This window comes from Lagenorhynchus albirostris, chromosome 5, assembly GCF_949774975.1.
Source record: "Lagenorhynchus albirostris chromosome 5, mLagAlb1.1, whole genome shotgun sequence".
Classification (NCBI taxonomy): Eukaryota; Metazoa; Chordata; class Mammalia; order Artiodactyla; family Delphinidae; genus Lagenorhynchus; species Lagenorhynchus albirostris.
In genome coordinates, this window is record NC_083099.1 from 69,068,148 (window position 1) to 69,081,297 (window position 13,150).

Here is a 13,150-nt window from a genome sequence, read left to right on the forward strand (position 1 = left end):
ATACATTTCTGATGAATGAATGACTCAGTTCCCCCGGCTGACTGTGAACACTCTCTTCTCCTAACTGGTCCAGATTTTGATCAGCTGCTCTTTAGTTCTGTAAGTTGTAGCAGAGGTTTTTAACGCCCATGTATTACCTTTCCTCTAATCCCAGGAGGCAAAGAGTGCCCGAGAGCGCCAGTCTCAAAGCAAAGCATCCTGTGGAAACAGCTCACAGAATGGGGACTACACCGGAGACAGTAACGACTGTGTTCTGGGGGGCCCGTGCGGCCTTTTTGAGGAAGCCTTCAGGACACAAAGCCCCACACCGACAGACGCGACCCTTCGTCGGGAGGGAGGCAGGGCGCGGGGGCGGGGGCACCGCCGGGCCCCAGCCTCGGGCGCGCGTCACTCGGCACAAAGGAGACAGCAGGGAGGCGGCCGCGGGAGCCGATCTGCACTCGCCAGCCACTCGCGATTGCGGTTACAGACCTGCAGTTCCCCTCCCCCTCCCCACCCAGGCCCGCCTGCCCGCCCGCCGGCCTTTCTGTCTCCTCTCTCCCTCCGTACTGGCCGGCCCGGGTCCATTTCCGGGCTCGGGGTATTTGGTATCGATCTGGGCCGGGGGCGCGGGAGCAGGTGGCTGCGGCGGGGCAGCTGGGCCGCCAGCCTGCTGCGCCGGGGCCCGTCTCCCGCCGCCTTTGTCGCCAGTCCTTGCCCGGCGGCCCGCTCTGTCCTCCGGGCCCGCGCGCGCTGCCGGCCTGACTTTGCGCCGGGTCGGGCGCTGCTGCTGCTCCTGCTGCGCTCCGGGCCGCGCTCGGTGCCGACGGCCGCCGGGAAGCGGGAGGCGAAGGGCAGCCCGGAGCCCGGGCCAACATGGCTGAAGTCACCATCGACCAATCCAAGCTGCCGGGAGTCAAGGAAGGTAGGGGCCGGGCCGTGGAGCGCGCGCCGGGGCCCCTCCGGCTCCCAGCCCGGCGTCCCTCCCGGCGGGGGCGTCGTCTCGGCGTCCCCAGCGGCGCTCGCTCGGCGCCCACCTGGTGCCGGCCCGCCCTGGCCGGGAGGGAATTGAATTCAGGCTCTGCTGTGGGACCTTGGGCAAGTCACTTTCGTTCTGAGCCTCAGTTTTCTCCTACATGAGGAGATTGTGGGAGAGAGGTCAGCACCACCCTCATCAAGTGGTTGTGCAAAGGTTCTCGGGAAGAGAAATGCCGTTAGTGAATGCTCCAGAGCAGGGAGATGTGTCCTAAAAATTCAGGCCCAGTCTAGCTAACTTGAAGGCTAGGAAGTGGGGAAGGGTTGACGTTCAGTTCCTTGTGGAGCCTTTGTTTTGAAACTTGACTCTTTCCCTCCTTCTGTCTACTTTTCCTAGCCCTGCGTCTGGCTGGCTGACTTTCCCACCTTCCTCCAGGTTTAAAAGTTTAGTCTGGGCACTGCCCAGCGCAAGCAGCGGATGGGAAGCTGCTATAAATGAGCATTTTCTCACAAAAAGCACTAAGCAAGGGGGAGCAGGGGACTCACTGTGACCTTGATTTTTACTGGCTCCGTATACTGAGGTCCAGAAAAATCAAGATTGATTAGTATTGGTCTGGCTTGGCTTCTAGCAAGTAGCCCACTGACTTCTTGTTCCTCGTCTTCAGCCAGACCTAGTATTTTTTTTTTTTTTTTCAACTGAGATCTTGGGTGCTGGATCGCCTTAATCTTTAGTGATCTTTGGCTGTTATTTTGACCTTGGGAAGCATGGAAGTCCCAGAGTGCTATCCGGGCTTGCAGAGGTTGTCTTTGTAGTGGATGTTATTTGTTTCAGCTGACTCTTGTGGTCTTCGTTGTCTTGGGAATATGGAATTGAAAATAAGAATCTTTGCTTTCTTGGAACTGCGTGTTTCATTGCCAACCTGATTTGATTCAAAGGGGCTTGTGGGTGCTCAGGCTGACCCCAGAATCCGAAGAAAGCTTGCCTGCTTGATGTCCCAGAGTTCCAAACACTAGGCGATTTTATGTAGAATTTTTAATTGGGCTGGGCCTGTCCTGTTGTTCCTGAAGGATGTTAAGAGTTTAGGCCTGAGATTTTTATCAAATAGTGTTTTTCAACCTTTCAGTTCCTAACCTGGCTTTGGTGAAGATTCTGGCATTCATATGTAAATGAACTTTTCTAAACACTGTCAAGTCTGGAGCCTGAGAGATAGGAAAGGCAAATTTACACTTTGGAAGTCCAGGTTTTTGAGATTGTCATTAACCTTTCTGGCATGAGAGAGAGAGAGAGAGAGAGAGAACAACCTTAATATGTAAAGTATTAGTCAGGTAGTGCTAAGATTTTACCCAGCTCCCTGTATGTCAGTGACCTGAAACAAACTTGAAACTCACTTTCTGTGTATGCATTTATATTACTCTTAGGTCTTCTGGTTTCTAACCAAGACATGAATGGTTTATTCTAGTATATTCTTTCTTAAGGGTTTCAACAAACACTTTCCATCTGTAAATGCAAAATTTTTCCATTGCTAAACTCCGGAGTTTAACACATTTGGATTGCTTTTATTTTGCACAACATGGTGTTTGGCAGTCGCGTTTACATGATATGGTAAAGTGGTAAGGACATTTCTGTGGCTGTTTCATTAAGTTAGAATTAAGTATCGATTTACTTTGAAGGTGGTCCGAAATTGTTGAGAAGATTATTGTCTATGTAAGCAACTGATTTTTCTAGTTCAAAGATCATCAAAGGAAGTGATACACTATACTAGGAATGTGCTAATGGTGGTGTGGTTTTTGATCTGGGAAGTATTCACATCGAATAAAGTGTATCTGTCCCTAATATAACTCTTAATTATGGCCAGTTGCTCCCTAACGATGTTTCTGGACCCTAATTAAAGAAAATAAAGTTGGTGTCCATGATTGGATAAAACAAACACAAACATTGAGACTTCTTAATACTGAAACTCCAACTCAGTTTGAAAAGGAAGTTTAGTAATAATTTGCTTAATATTCTGGCACAGATTTTTAAACTCCAGTTTTAAAAATCTGTCTCCTCTACTTCTCCTATCAATCTAAACCTTTATATACAATTACAATTTGGGATCATGGGGTAGATTCCAATAGAGCTTGAGAAGAATAATGCAGTGGATGCCTGTCCCTTCCCACTGCCCTTTTCTTTAGGAGAGGATGGGGAGCCCTGGGACTTTTGTTGTGAACTTCTCAACAGAGGTCATGGGTAGCAGCTGACATCAGGGAAAGAGACTATTTGAAAACTTTTTTTTTCTAGGTTAAAGTCGAATGCTTGCTTATTTAGTTTTAAGATGGCCAAAGATATTCAACATTTGGACAGGCCTTTGAAAAAAATAACTACAGCAGTATTTTTACTTTGGGAAATCTCTTAAAATAGGAGACAAAGGGACATGTGCGAGTTCTTATGCAGTGAAAAGAATTAAGTCTAACTAAATGTCAACACACATCATTATTTCTGGTTTAAAACCATATTTGGAGCATCTAAATACTTTTTGTAACGGAAATACTGTTGCCATTGTTTGGTAGTAGTGCTTTATTTCTTCTGAAACGTTTGAGGTTCTTTGCCACAAGATTGAAAATAATTCTCAGCCACTTTTTATCAGTAGATGTGTAACTCAAATGCACCATGCAGTTTGTGAGTGCTAGACAAAGGTATTCTCAAATAGACAAAGGTTCCAACAATATTCCGAAAGTCTTTTAGTTTAGATCAGAGCTCCGTCCCCCCCCCCAAAAAAAAGAGCACTTTTCATTAGTTAACAAGCTTAGAGTTTTGGTAAATTTTAGCTTCTTCGCTGAATCTTCTTTCTGAAACCGCAATCCACACTCCCCACTTTTTTTTCCTCTCTCCAGTCTGATTCCCATCTCTCTACTTAGTTTTAATTGCTCACCAATCACTAATCTTGCCCTTTCCACCATCTAACAGAGGTTTCACATTATCTTCAAGTTTTGGTCTGAGTGCTGTAGCCTGTCCATCACAGCCATTTCTAGACCCTTTAAAGTTTATTAACTCCTTTGCAGTTTTTTAGTCGTTAGCGTTTTCCCACTTTTAGCCATTGAGCACTTATGTATGAACCCTCCCATCTTCTACCAGGGCTAACCTTCTTTTTTCTTTCCTTTCAGCAGTAAGAAATTTTATTATGTGTTATATATCCTTACTGTCCTTCAACTGGAAGTTTCCACCGTCTCCAAAGTTAGTTAACTCTGTGTGTGTGCAGGCACGTGTGCACCTGAGTGCAGTCACGATTAGCATCTGAAATTGGTGCACTTGGTAGAGACATTTCTTGAAATAAAGGTAGCTAGCTATTCTGAGAGCAAATCCTTTTTCTTTCGTGAAAGACAAAAGTTAATACATTTTCAGAAGTATGCCTAGAAAGCACTGATTCATTTTAGGTCCAGGACACCCCAGTGGCATAATGGGGTAAATTAAGTTAATGGCATAAATCCAGAACTTTAAGGGGAAGAATACAAAATTATGTCTGGTGCAGTGAATAAACCAAGTAGTCCCAGAGATCTAAAGCATATCACACGCACACGGGTACCTAATGCGATGGTGGTCTCTGAGAGGTGCATTATCTGGCTCCAGGGCAAACTCACTTTCTGTTTTCTGCAAAATTCCACAGCAGTTTTTTTTGTTGTTGTTGTTATTGTCTTTTAATGAGACCAGGGCTAGATCTTGAGTTAGGAGGTTTGTGTCTTGCTTTTCCTTACCCTCATCTGGCTTCAGGTCTTTCACATAGCCAGCAAAGATTCAGCAAATATTTGAATGTGTGAATGAATGAATGAGTAAATCATGAATACTAGATGCTCCCTTTTAGTTTAGGAATCCTATCTCTGGCATAATTTCATGTTCCTTCTCAGAGCATAAGCTCTTTTTTTTTGTATTTTATTTTATAAATTTATTTTTATGTATTTTTGGCTGTGTTGGGTCTTTGTTGCTGCGTGCAGGCTCTCTGTGGTTGCAGCGAGCGGGGGCTACTCTTTGTTGCTGTGCACGGGCTTCTCATTGCAGCGGCTTCTCTTGTTGTGGAGCGCGGGCTCTAGGCGCACGGGCTTCAGTAGTTGTGGCAGGCGGGCTCAGTAGTTGTGGCAGGCGGGCTTAGTTGCTCTGCGGCATGTGGGATCTTCCCGGACCAGGAAGGTCCCTGGGAGGTCCAGGGAAGGTCCAGGGACCAGGAAGGTCCCTGGAAGGTCCCTGCTAATGTCCCCTGCATTAGCAGGCAGATTCTTAACCACTGTGCCACCAGGAAAGTTCTCAGAGCATAAGCTCTTAAAGGGCAGAGATAATGCCTTTTAACCATGGGCATCATGTATCTTAGTGCCGCTATTAACTTCATAAAAACTTTTAATCTATTTTTCTAATGTTTTTTCTTCTCTGATCTTCGCTGTGGTGGAGAGGCAGTCCTGTAGAATTCAAGGAGTTGTTGTAAAGAACCCTTGAAATTCCGTACGTGCATCCAGAATGCCTCTCACATAAGGGAAAAAAACATCTTTCAGTTTATTGCTATATGCAGGTATGCAGTACCTTCTTAAATGAATCAGTGATTTTTAAAAAATGAAATAGCTGTTAATTGTAAAATAAAGGTTATCTTAATGATTTGAGAAATGCTTTTTTTTTTTTAAAACTAACAAGTACATAAAGGACAACTTCTCCCTTGTGGGAAACTGTAAAGTTAATTGCTATTTTAAAAAAAGGATCTCAGAGTAGAAAGCATTAAAAACCACTGATCTAGGCCAGCCAGATTTTCCAGATGAAAATCTGAGAGCCAGGATGGGAAAGTGAGTTGTATCAAACTGCTGAGGCTAAGTATCTAAAAAGTGTCACATGGGGCCTAGCCTTAGAAAAGTTCAAAACTGAGTATTCACACAGCTCAGTCTTCCCTGCTCTCTCCTTTCCCACCTTCCCCTTCCTTTCCTGTCTCCTCCCTTCCTCTCTCTTCCTTTGTTCCTCTCACTCTTCTTCTCTTTCTTTTAAATTATTCTGTAGATGCGTAAGAATCATTCCTCATGTATTCCGTTAATACTGTCATTTAAAACAGTGGAATAAAAATAATGAATGACAAAACAATTCCAGAGATTTTTCTCAACTTATTTTAGGGATAATGTTTGATATGAATGTTAATGAGTTAACATAGGTTTCATTTTATTTTTTAATTAAAAGCTTTTTTTTTTGGGTTTTCATTTCGATTCAGCAAATGAATTACTGGGTGAACTACAGGTGGTCATACTCCTGCCTCAGTGTTCTTTTCTACCTAGAAAATGCATTTCTTCTCTGGTATACTCAGCTGAAGGGGCTAATGTTTAGAGGCTTGGACATTTTAAGAAGTTTAAACATATTAGGGAAATAAAGAAAGCCATAGGCTATGTTTTTTTCTCTAGTTCTTTTCAAGAACATAGAAGTTTTGATTGAGATAAATGAATTTTTGCCTCAGTAACAAAAAGCAGTGTGATACCACAAAACTTAAGTAAACTCTGCTTGAAATCCCAGTTCTCTAAGTACAGGAGTGTATTTTAAAATTAACTACCCTGACCTATAAGGGGAAAAAAATAAACCTTATCACAGCTACATTTGCAGTTTCAGACGTAGCCACTGGAAGGGCTGTTGGATTAATATTTTTAACTGATGACCTATTTAAAAGTGTCCTGTGCTTCAAACCTGTAAAATTAGGATACCCTAGATCCTAAATAAGACCTACAAAGGATCATTGGTCTTATATACCTTGGGGATTATTTAGACTATTTATTCCCAGATGTTTGAATTTAGAAAGTACAAAAGAGTTCCTAGATACTACTTTTAAAAGGACACGACAAACATGCATACTCAAAACAACTGTCTTTTTTGGTCATTATTATCATTAAAACACATAAACACACACACATTAAGATATGTAGGTCTTCATATAATAGTTGGTAACCATACACTGACATAAAAACATTGAAAGCTTTCTGATAAACCAGAACCAATGTAAAACCAGTCTTGCTTGTTGTATATCAGGGTTTTTTTTTTCTTTTTAGTCAAATTCATTGATGTATAATTCACGTACAGTAAAAACGCATCCTTCTTAGTATGCAGTTCTGAGTTTGGACAAATGTATAGTCTTGTACCCACCACAGCAATCAAGATACAGAACAGTTACATAACCCCCAGACTGCTCCACCCTTTTCCCCACCTCCACCAACCGCTAATGTGTTTGCTGTCCCTATAGTTTTGCCTTTACAAAAATGTCATATACATGGGATCATCCAATAAGTTGCTTTTTGAGTTTGGCTTCTTTCGCTTACCATAATACATCTGATATCATGTGTGCATCAGTAATTTTGTTCTTTTTTATTGCTGAGTTCCAGTGTATGGCTGTACCACCATTTGCTTATCCATTCACTGGTTGATGAACACTGGGGTGTTTTCACTTTTGGTGGTTATAAATAGTCTCTGTAAACATTTGTATACAGGGTTTTTTTGGGGGGTGAACATGTTTTCATTTCTCTTGGGTAAGCACCTAGGGTAGGATTACTGGGTCATATGGTGAACGTATGTTTAGCTTTATAAGAAACTGCCAAACTCTTTCAAAGTGGCCTGTACCGTTTTGCATTCCCACAAGCAATGTGTGTGAGCTCCAATTGCTCTGCATCCTTGTCTGCACTTTACAGTGTCAAGATATATTTTTTAAAATTTTTAACTAGTTTTTTAAGGGTTTAAATTCTGGTTTTGTTGTTTCGTAGCTGTGTGATCTAAATTTTAACAGTGTAATATTATCTTATGTGGCTTTAATTTGCATTTCTCTAATGACTGATGATTGGAGCCTCTTTTCTTGTGCTTATTTCCCATTCTCATATCGTTTATCGAAGGAGTGTGTGTTCTAAGCTTTGCCTTTAAAACAAAAATCAGACTGTTTTCTTTTTATTGAGTTTTGAGGGTTCTTTACATATTCTGAATTCAAGTCTTCTATCAGATAAATATTTTGAAAATGTCGGTGGTCTTTAAACCTTGGTGTAACATTAGGATGATGTGGGGAGCTTTGCTATAAACATATTCCTGCCCTACTTGGTATCAGCTGAATCTCTTGGAGATGGTCCCGGGAATCTATAATTTTTTATATCTAGATTATACTCCTGGACTTACAATAGACATTTGGAACATATGACTAAGAATACTGTGGCCACCCTAATGCAGGGATTGCTGTGGCCACCCTAATGCAGGGATTGATCCTACCCTACTCTGATTTTTTTAAGCTTTTGCATTGGCAACTCATTTCTTTATCAGGGTTAAAGAATGGGCAGCATTTTTTTTTTTTTTTCCTTTTAGTAATTGAAATTAGTTCCTCTAAGATAGGGGTTTGCAAACTATGGCCTATGGGCCACCGCTTGTTTTTATACAAGTGAGCTGAAGATAGTCTTTACATTTTTTAATGATTAAAAAAAAGAGGAAGAAGAATGTTTTGTGACAGGTAAAAATTATATGGAATTCAAATTTCAATGCCTAAAGTTTTATTGGACCATAACTTTGCTCATTTGTTTACATATTGTCTGTGGCTGCCTTCATGCTGCGAATGCTGAGATGAGTGTCATTATAACAGAGACTATGATCAGCAAAGCTTAAATTCTTTACTCTCTGGTACTTTGTAGAAAAACAATAATTTCTTTGGGACCATTTCAGTGAAACCGTTTAAAAAACTTCCCTATTTAATCTTTTTTGATATTTCAGTTATCACTATTAACATTTATCAAAACTTTTCTTAATTATAGTGGTGCCCTGTTGGGGACTATTATTGGCTGAACTCGTGTAGCATGTTTTATTTTTGTAGTGACTTCTAAAAATACAGGCTTACATCCTGATTTTTATTTTACTTTTTTTTAAGAAGAAAATGTGCTCTCCATATAAATTTCTAGGGACTTCACAATTGATTATCAAGGTAGAAATCTTATGTAAAGTGAGAATAATCCATATGCCAACTCTGAGTAAGGATCTGTGGGGCTTTCGTGAGTGAAGTGCATGAGTAAACAAGTTCAACTTCTCAAAAGTTTGCTTATGATTCTTAGCTTGTTACTTGTTACTGGCTCTCCTCAAAACATGTTACGAACATTTGCATGAATGAAGTGCCACTTTGTCTCCTTGGAAACTTGTATCAGAAGTACCTCGGTTGTTTTACCACTAAACTTTGAAGGCCTAGTGTGTGATGGGCATTTCTAGTCCTGATACAGCTTCTCAATGACCAAACACCAGGGGAGTCCCCACTGGACTTTTTTGGCTTTTATTTTTCTAATGAGTCATAAAGACTGAGTCACTTTCCATTAGCATTACTCCAGGACTTTTAACTGCATATAGTAAAAGCACAAATGACTTACAAGGATATCTTTCCCTCTTCATTGGCTCCCCATCAACAAACTTTTTTGCCTATTGACTATATAGAGGAGTCCATGATTCACTTTAGGTATTAAATTCACTAATTTTTGAGTAGCACTTCCCACCAAATACTTTAAAATATTAGCTTTGTCTTTCATATTATGAAATTCAGCAAAATACAGAATGTTAGGGTTGGCAAATACTTTCGAAACGTTTTTATTGTCTAGATGGGAAACCAGAAGTAGAGGAAGAGAAACAAGGGACTTGATTAAGATTCATATCCTCTCATCTGCACGTTGAGATTGGCCTGACATCTGCCAGCAGCTATTTTGGAAAGGACTATGCACTCTCAGTGTCTGCATTTACAGATCACTTTCTGGCTTTGCTTACAAATGGTTCCTTATCCTGTCAGTGATTGCTGGACTCTAACGTGCCATGTCTGCTTCTGTTGTTTTCCCAGTTTTCCATGGTCAGACCTCATTATTTTAAATTGGGCTTTAGTGTACCCATGAAACATTTCTTCTTTTCTTTTCCCCTTGTAAGTTACCCCATTAAAACTCCACAGAGCTAATGTTTGAAAGATCATTTTGGCCATGTGTGTATATTGGAAGGGACAAGCTGAAGGTTTAGAAAATGGCTGGGGAGCTATTATTGATAGACTCCAGTTTACTGTGCTTTTAACATCCCTGAATTCCAGGAACTTGGTTGCAGTGGCACTCAGGCTCCCCCAAAATAGGATAATTACTGAGGCTTAAAGGCAGCGCTGCCAAATAATTTATAGGCCAAACCCAGACACTTTGTGAGTAAAAAGGGTGATTCTAATAATTTTACCAGAATAGGTGTATGCTGGTGACCACACAACTGCAAGACACATTGCTGAAATACCACAGGCAGCTGGATGTGGTGAGTAAGCAAGGTCCTTGTTAAAAAACCCTTTCTAGATATAAAATGTAAAGTTTTTGTTGACACTTAAAACCTGAAGGGTACCTGTTTCCCATATACTGTCTTGAGGTTCTTAATGTGTTTTCTATTTCATAATTGATTACTAAGTGAAATCTGCTCAATTGGAGATAGTAGGAATAATTAAGTTTTCATTTAGCTCTTCATATGTGGGTTTCCAAAATTTCTACTTTTTTTTTACGTGGGCCTCTCACTGTTGTGGCCTCTCCCGTTGTGGAGCACAGGCTCCGGACGCGCAGGCTCAGCGACCATGGCTCACAGGCCCAGCCGCTCCGCGGCATGTGGGATCGTCCCGGACCAGGGCACGAACCTGCGTCCCCTGCATCGGCAGGCAGACTCTGAACCACTGCGCCACCAGGGAAGCCCCTAAAATTCTACTGTTAATTAGTTAGTTTTCTTTTTGTTTCCTGTTTATTGGTTCTCCCCATTTATTCCCCCTGAATGTGGAGAATGGGTATTGAAAAGATTTGTGTAATTGAAGGGAGGTAAGAAATGTACACATTTCTGATTCCTACTTACTTGGCAGTATGTAATATAAGTATCATTTTCTTCATCTTAAATAGAGTAGGAGGCTACCATTTTACTCTGTGCATTTCTGCTGTGTATCTTTTAAGTAATTGATCTCCTCCTAGAATTATTTTGCAGTATTTGCTCTTGTTTACTGATACATTAAATAATTTGTCCAGATTGAAAGGAAGCTTGTATAAAATTTAACTTAAGCAGACTGACTTCTTTGGAAAGGGGAAGTACTTTGAACCTAGACTTGTTAAGCCTTGGTTTCACATCTCAACTTTCCTACTCATTTGATGTAAGGACTCAGAGAAAACACTCAGTATCTCTAAGCTTCACTTTCCTTATCTGTTTATTGGAGATAATATTTACTGTGTCTAATATATGGACTTTCCATGAGAGTTAATTGAAGAAATGGATATGAAAGTATTTTGCAAAATGCAGTGTTATACATTCAGTCTCAGTGATATTACTGTTCAAGTTACCCTAAAATACTCCAACTTTTCCTTTTTCCAGACCATTGTTATTTGAGCCCTAATCCTCTGCATGGTATTTCCTTCTATACTATCTAAATATAGCATATTTCTATCCTCTCATCCTCTCACTACCTCCCCAGGCCCAGCTCAAATGCTGATTCTCAGTTAAGTCTACCCTGTTTCTTTCCTGTGTATCTTTTTAACTTACTTCCTTAAGCAACATGTCTCATCCTCTGTATTGGTCTGAAAGCTCTCCATCAAGACAAGACTGGTAGCTGACTGATCTCAGTACTACTTGGGGATCCTTACCCATAGGAGATACTCCAGAAAACGTGTCAGAGTATCTGACAGCTTATGTTCAGTGGGCAGACTGACCTGAGCTCACTGAACTAATGACACTAGAATAAGGGCTATGATCATTTGCATGAATTCACGGGGATAGGAATAGAGGATTAGAAGCAATCACTTTTACTTTTTGTTTCATGAAATTTCCCCGTCTCTCACATGTCTGTAGGGGACTGATTGGTGTTAAGGTTAACTCAAGGCCAAAACACATAGTAGGCTCCTTTGGAAGCAATGATCTTACCTGTTTACGGATTGATTTTAGTTAAGTAAGACCCTGTTCAAGTGTGTACATTTTCCAGGATTGTGATCTGGTATCATTTTGTTGCTGTTACTAAAGGATCCAGTTAGTTTCTTAGATGGTATTGGATTCTATTCAGACTTTTTATGTTTACTATTTTCTCCTTTAGATTTATTTTTAGGTAAAGGGGTCAAAGTTCTTATAAAGTTTTAACTAAACAGGTCACATGTAACATGTATTTTTTAAGTTCTTGGTTATAGAGTTCCTGATTGTGAAGAATCTGAATATTTTGAGTTGGAAACTAAAAAGATGAATGTACAGATTATAAACCTGGTGTGGTCTATGATCAAGAGAGGGTGGGAAAGCGTGAGCAAAAGAGCTCAAGAATTTTTGCTTTGGGGGTGGATACGTTTAATTCATACTTATTTTAGGATGGTTTTCTAAATTAGGGCATACTGCGTAGTCTCTTTCAGCTTCATGTGGTGTATTAGAAGTTAACACTGTTTTAAAAACATGCAGTGCTACAAAAACCAATTTATACTTCTAAGTAGATATTATAGCAGTTTTTAAAAATCATCAAAATGACTTTGAATTCTTAAAAAACAAGTGAGACAAGTGAATCAATCCTTTAGAGCAGAAAGGTGTTTGGACAGCTTGTCTTCCTGTTCACAGATGCAGGCTGCCCCTGATTTTCTTTCACTTCCTCTTCAGGGGAATTACATGACAGCCAAATATACTATAGGATAACCAAATATACCATACTGAAACCAGTTTCAGTAGCAGTACATAGAGAAATCCAAGGCATTTAGAACACATTCTAGTTAAACTTAAATTTGGTGATCTTCAAGAAGACTTCTGAATATTGAGGGTGTTTGCTTTCCCAGGCTGTACTCTGTTCATTGGGCCCCAGGTTAACCTTTTAGTAAATAGTACTGTCCATAATTGCGTTCATTGGACAGTGAATGAATGATAACATGGTCTCATTTTACCATGATACTGAAGGCTCTGTGAGAACTGCTAGTTGAGACAGGATAAGTCTACCTTTTTATAAGTCACTAGATTGAACAAAAGGTTATTTTAAGATTTATTGGTGGTTAAGGCTACTATACATAAAATAAGGTGGATAAAAGCGGATGTTTGCCATTTTGTATGGTAGAAATGGTAAAACCAACAACAGCAATGAAGAAAGCAATATTTGGTACAGGAGAAAGTTAGCATAACAGTCATCCTGTATGGGTAGTCTTTTATGTAGGCTGTGGTTATGACATTTTAGATGACGTGCTTGTATCCAAGAGACAAATATAT

General features: G+C 40.5%; 1 protein-coding gene across 3 annotated transcripts in view; it reads left to right on the forward strand.

Annotated features, from left to right (window-relative positions):
* Positions 1 to 723: 723 nt before the first annotated feature.
* Positions 724 to 13,150, forward strand: part of CCDC50 (coiled-coil domain containing 50) — a 65,835-nt gene continuing 53,408 nt past the window's right edge. For 2 of the 3 annotated variants that reach the window (XM_060150285.1, XM_060150286.1), the window contains exon 1: positions 724 to 904. In XM_060150285.1, coding sequence (XP_060006268.1) covers positions 856 to 904 — 49 coding nt within the window. In that variant the 5' untranslated portion in view covers positions 724 to 855. The remainder of the gene's footprint in view (positions 905 to 13,150) is intronic. The other variant, XM_060150287.1, reaches the window with a different exon arrangement.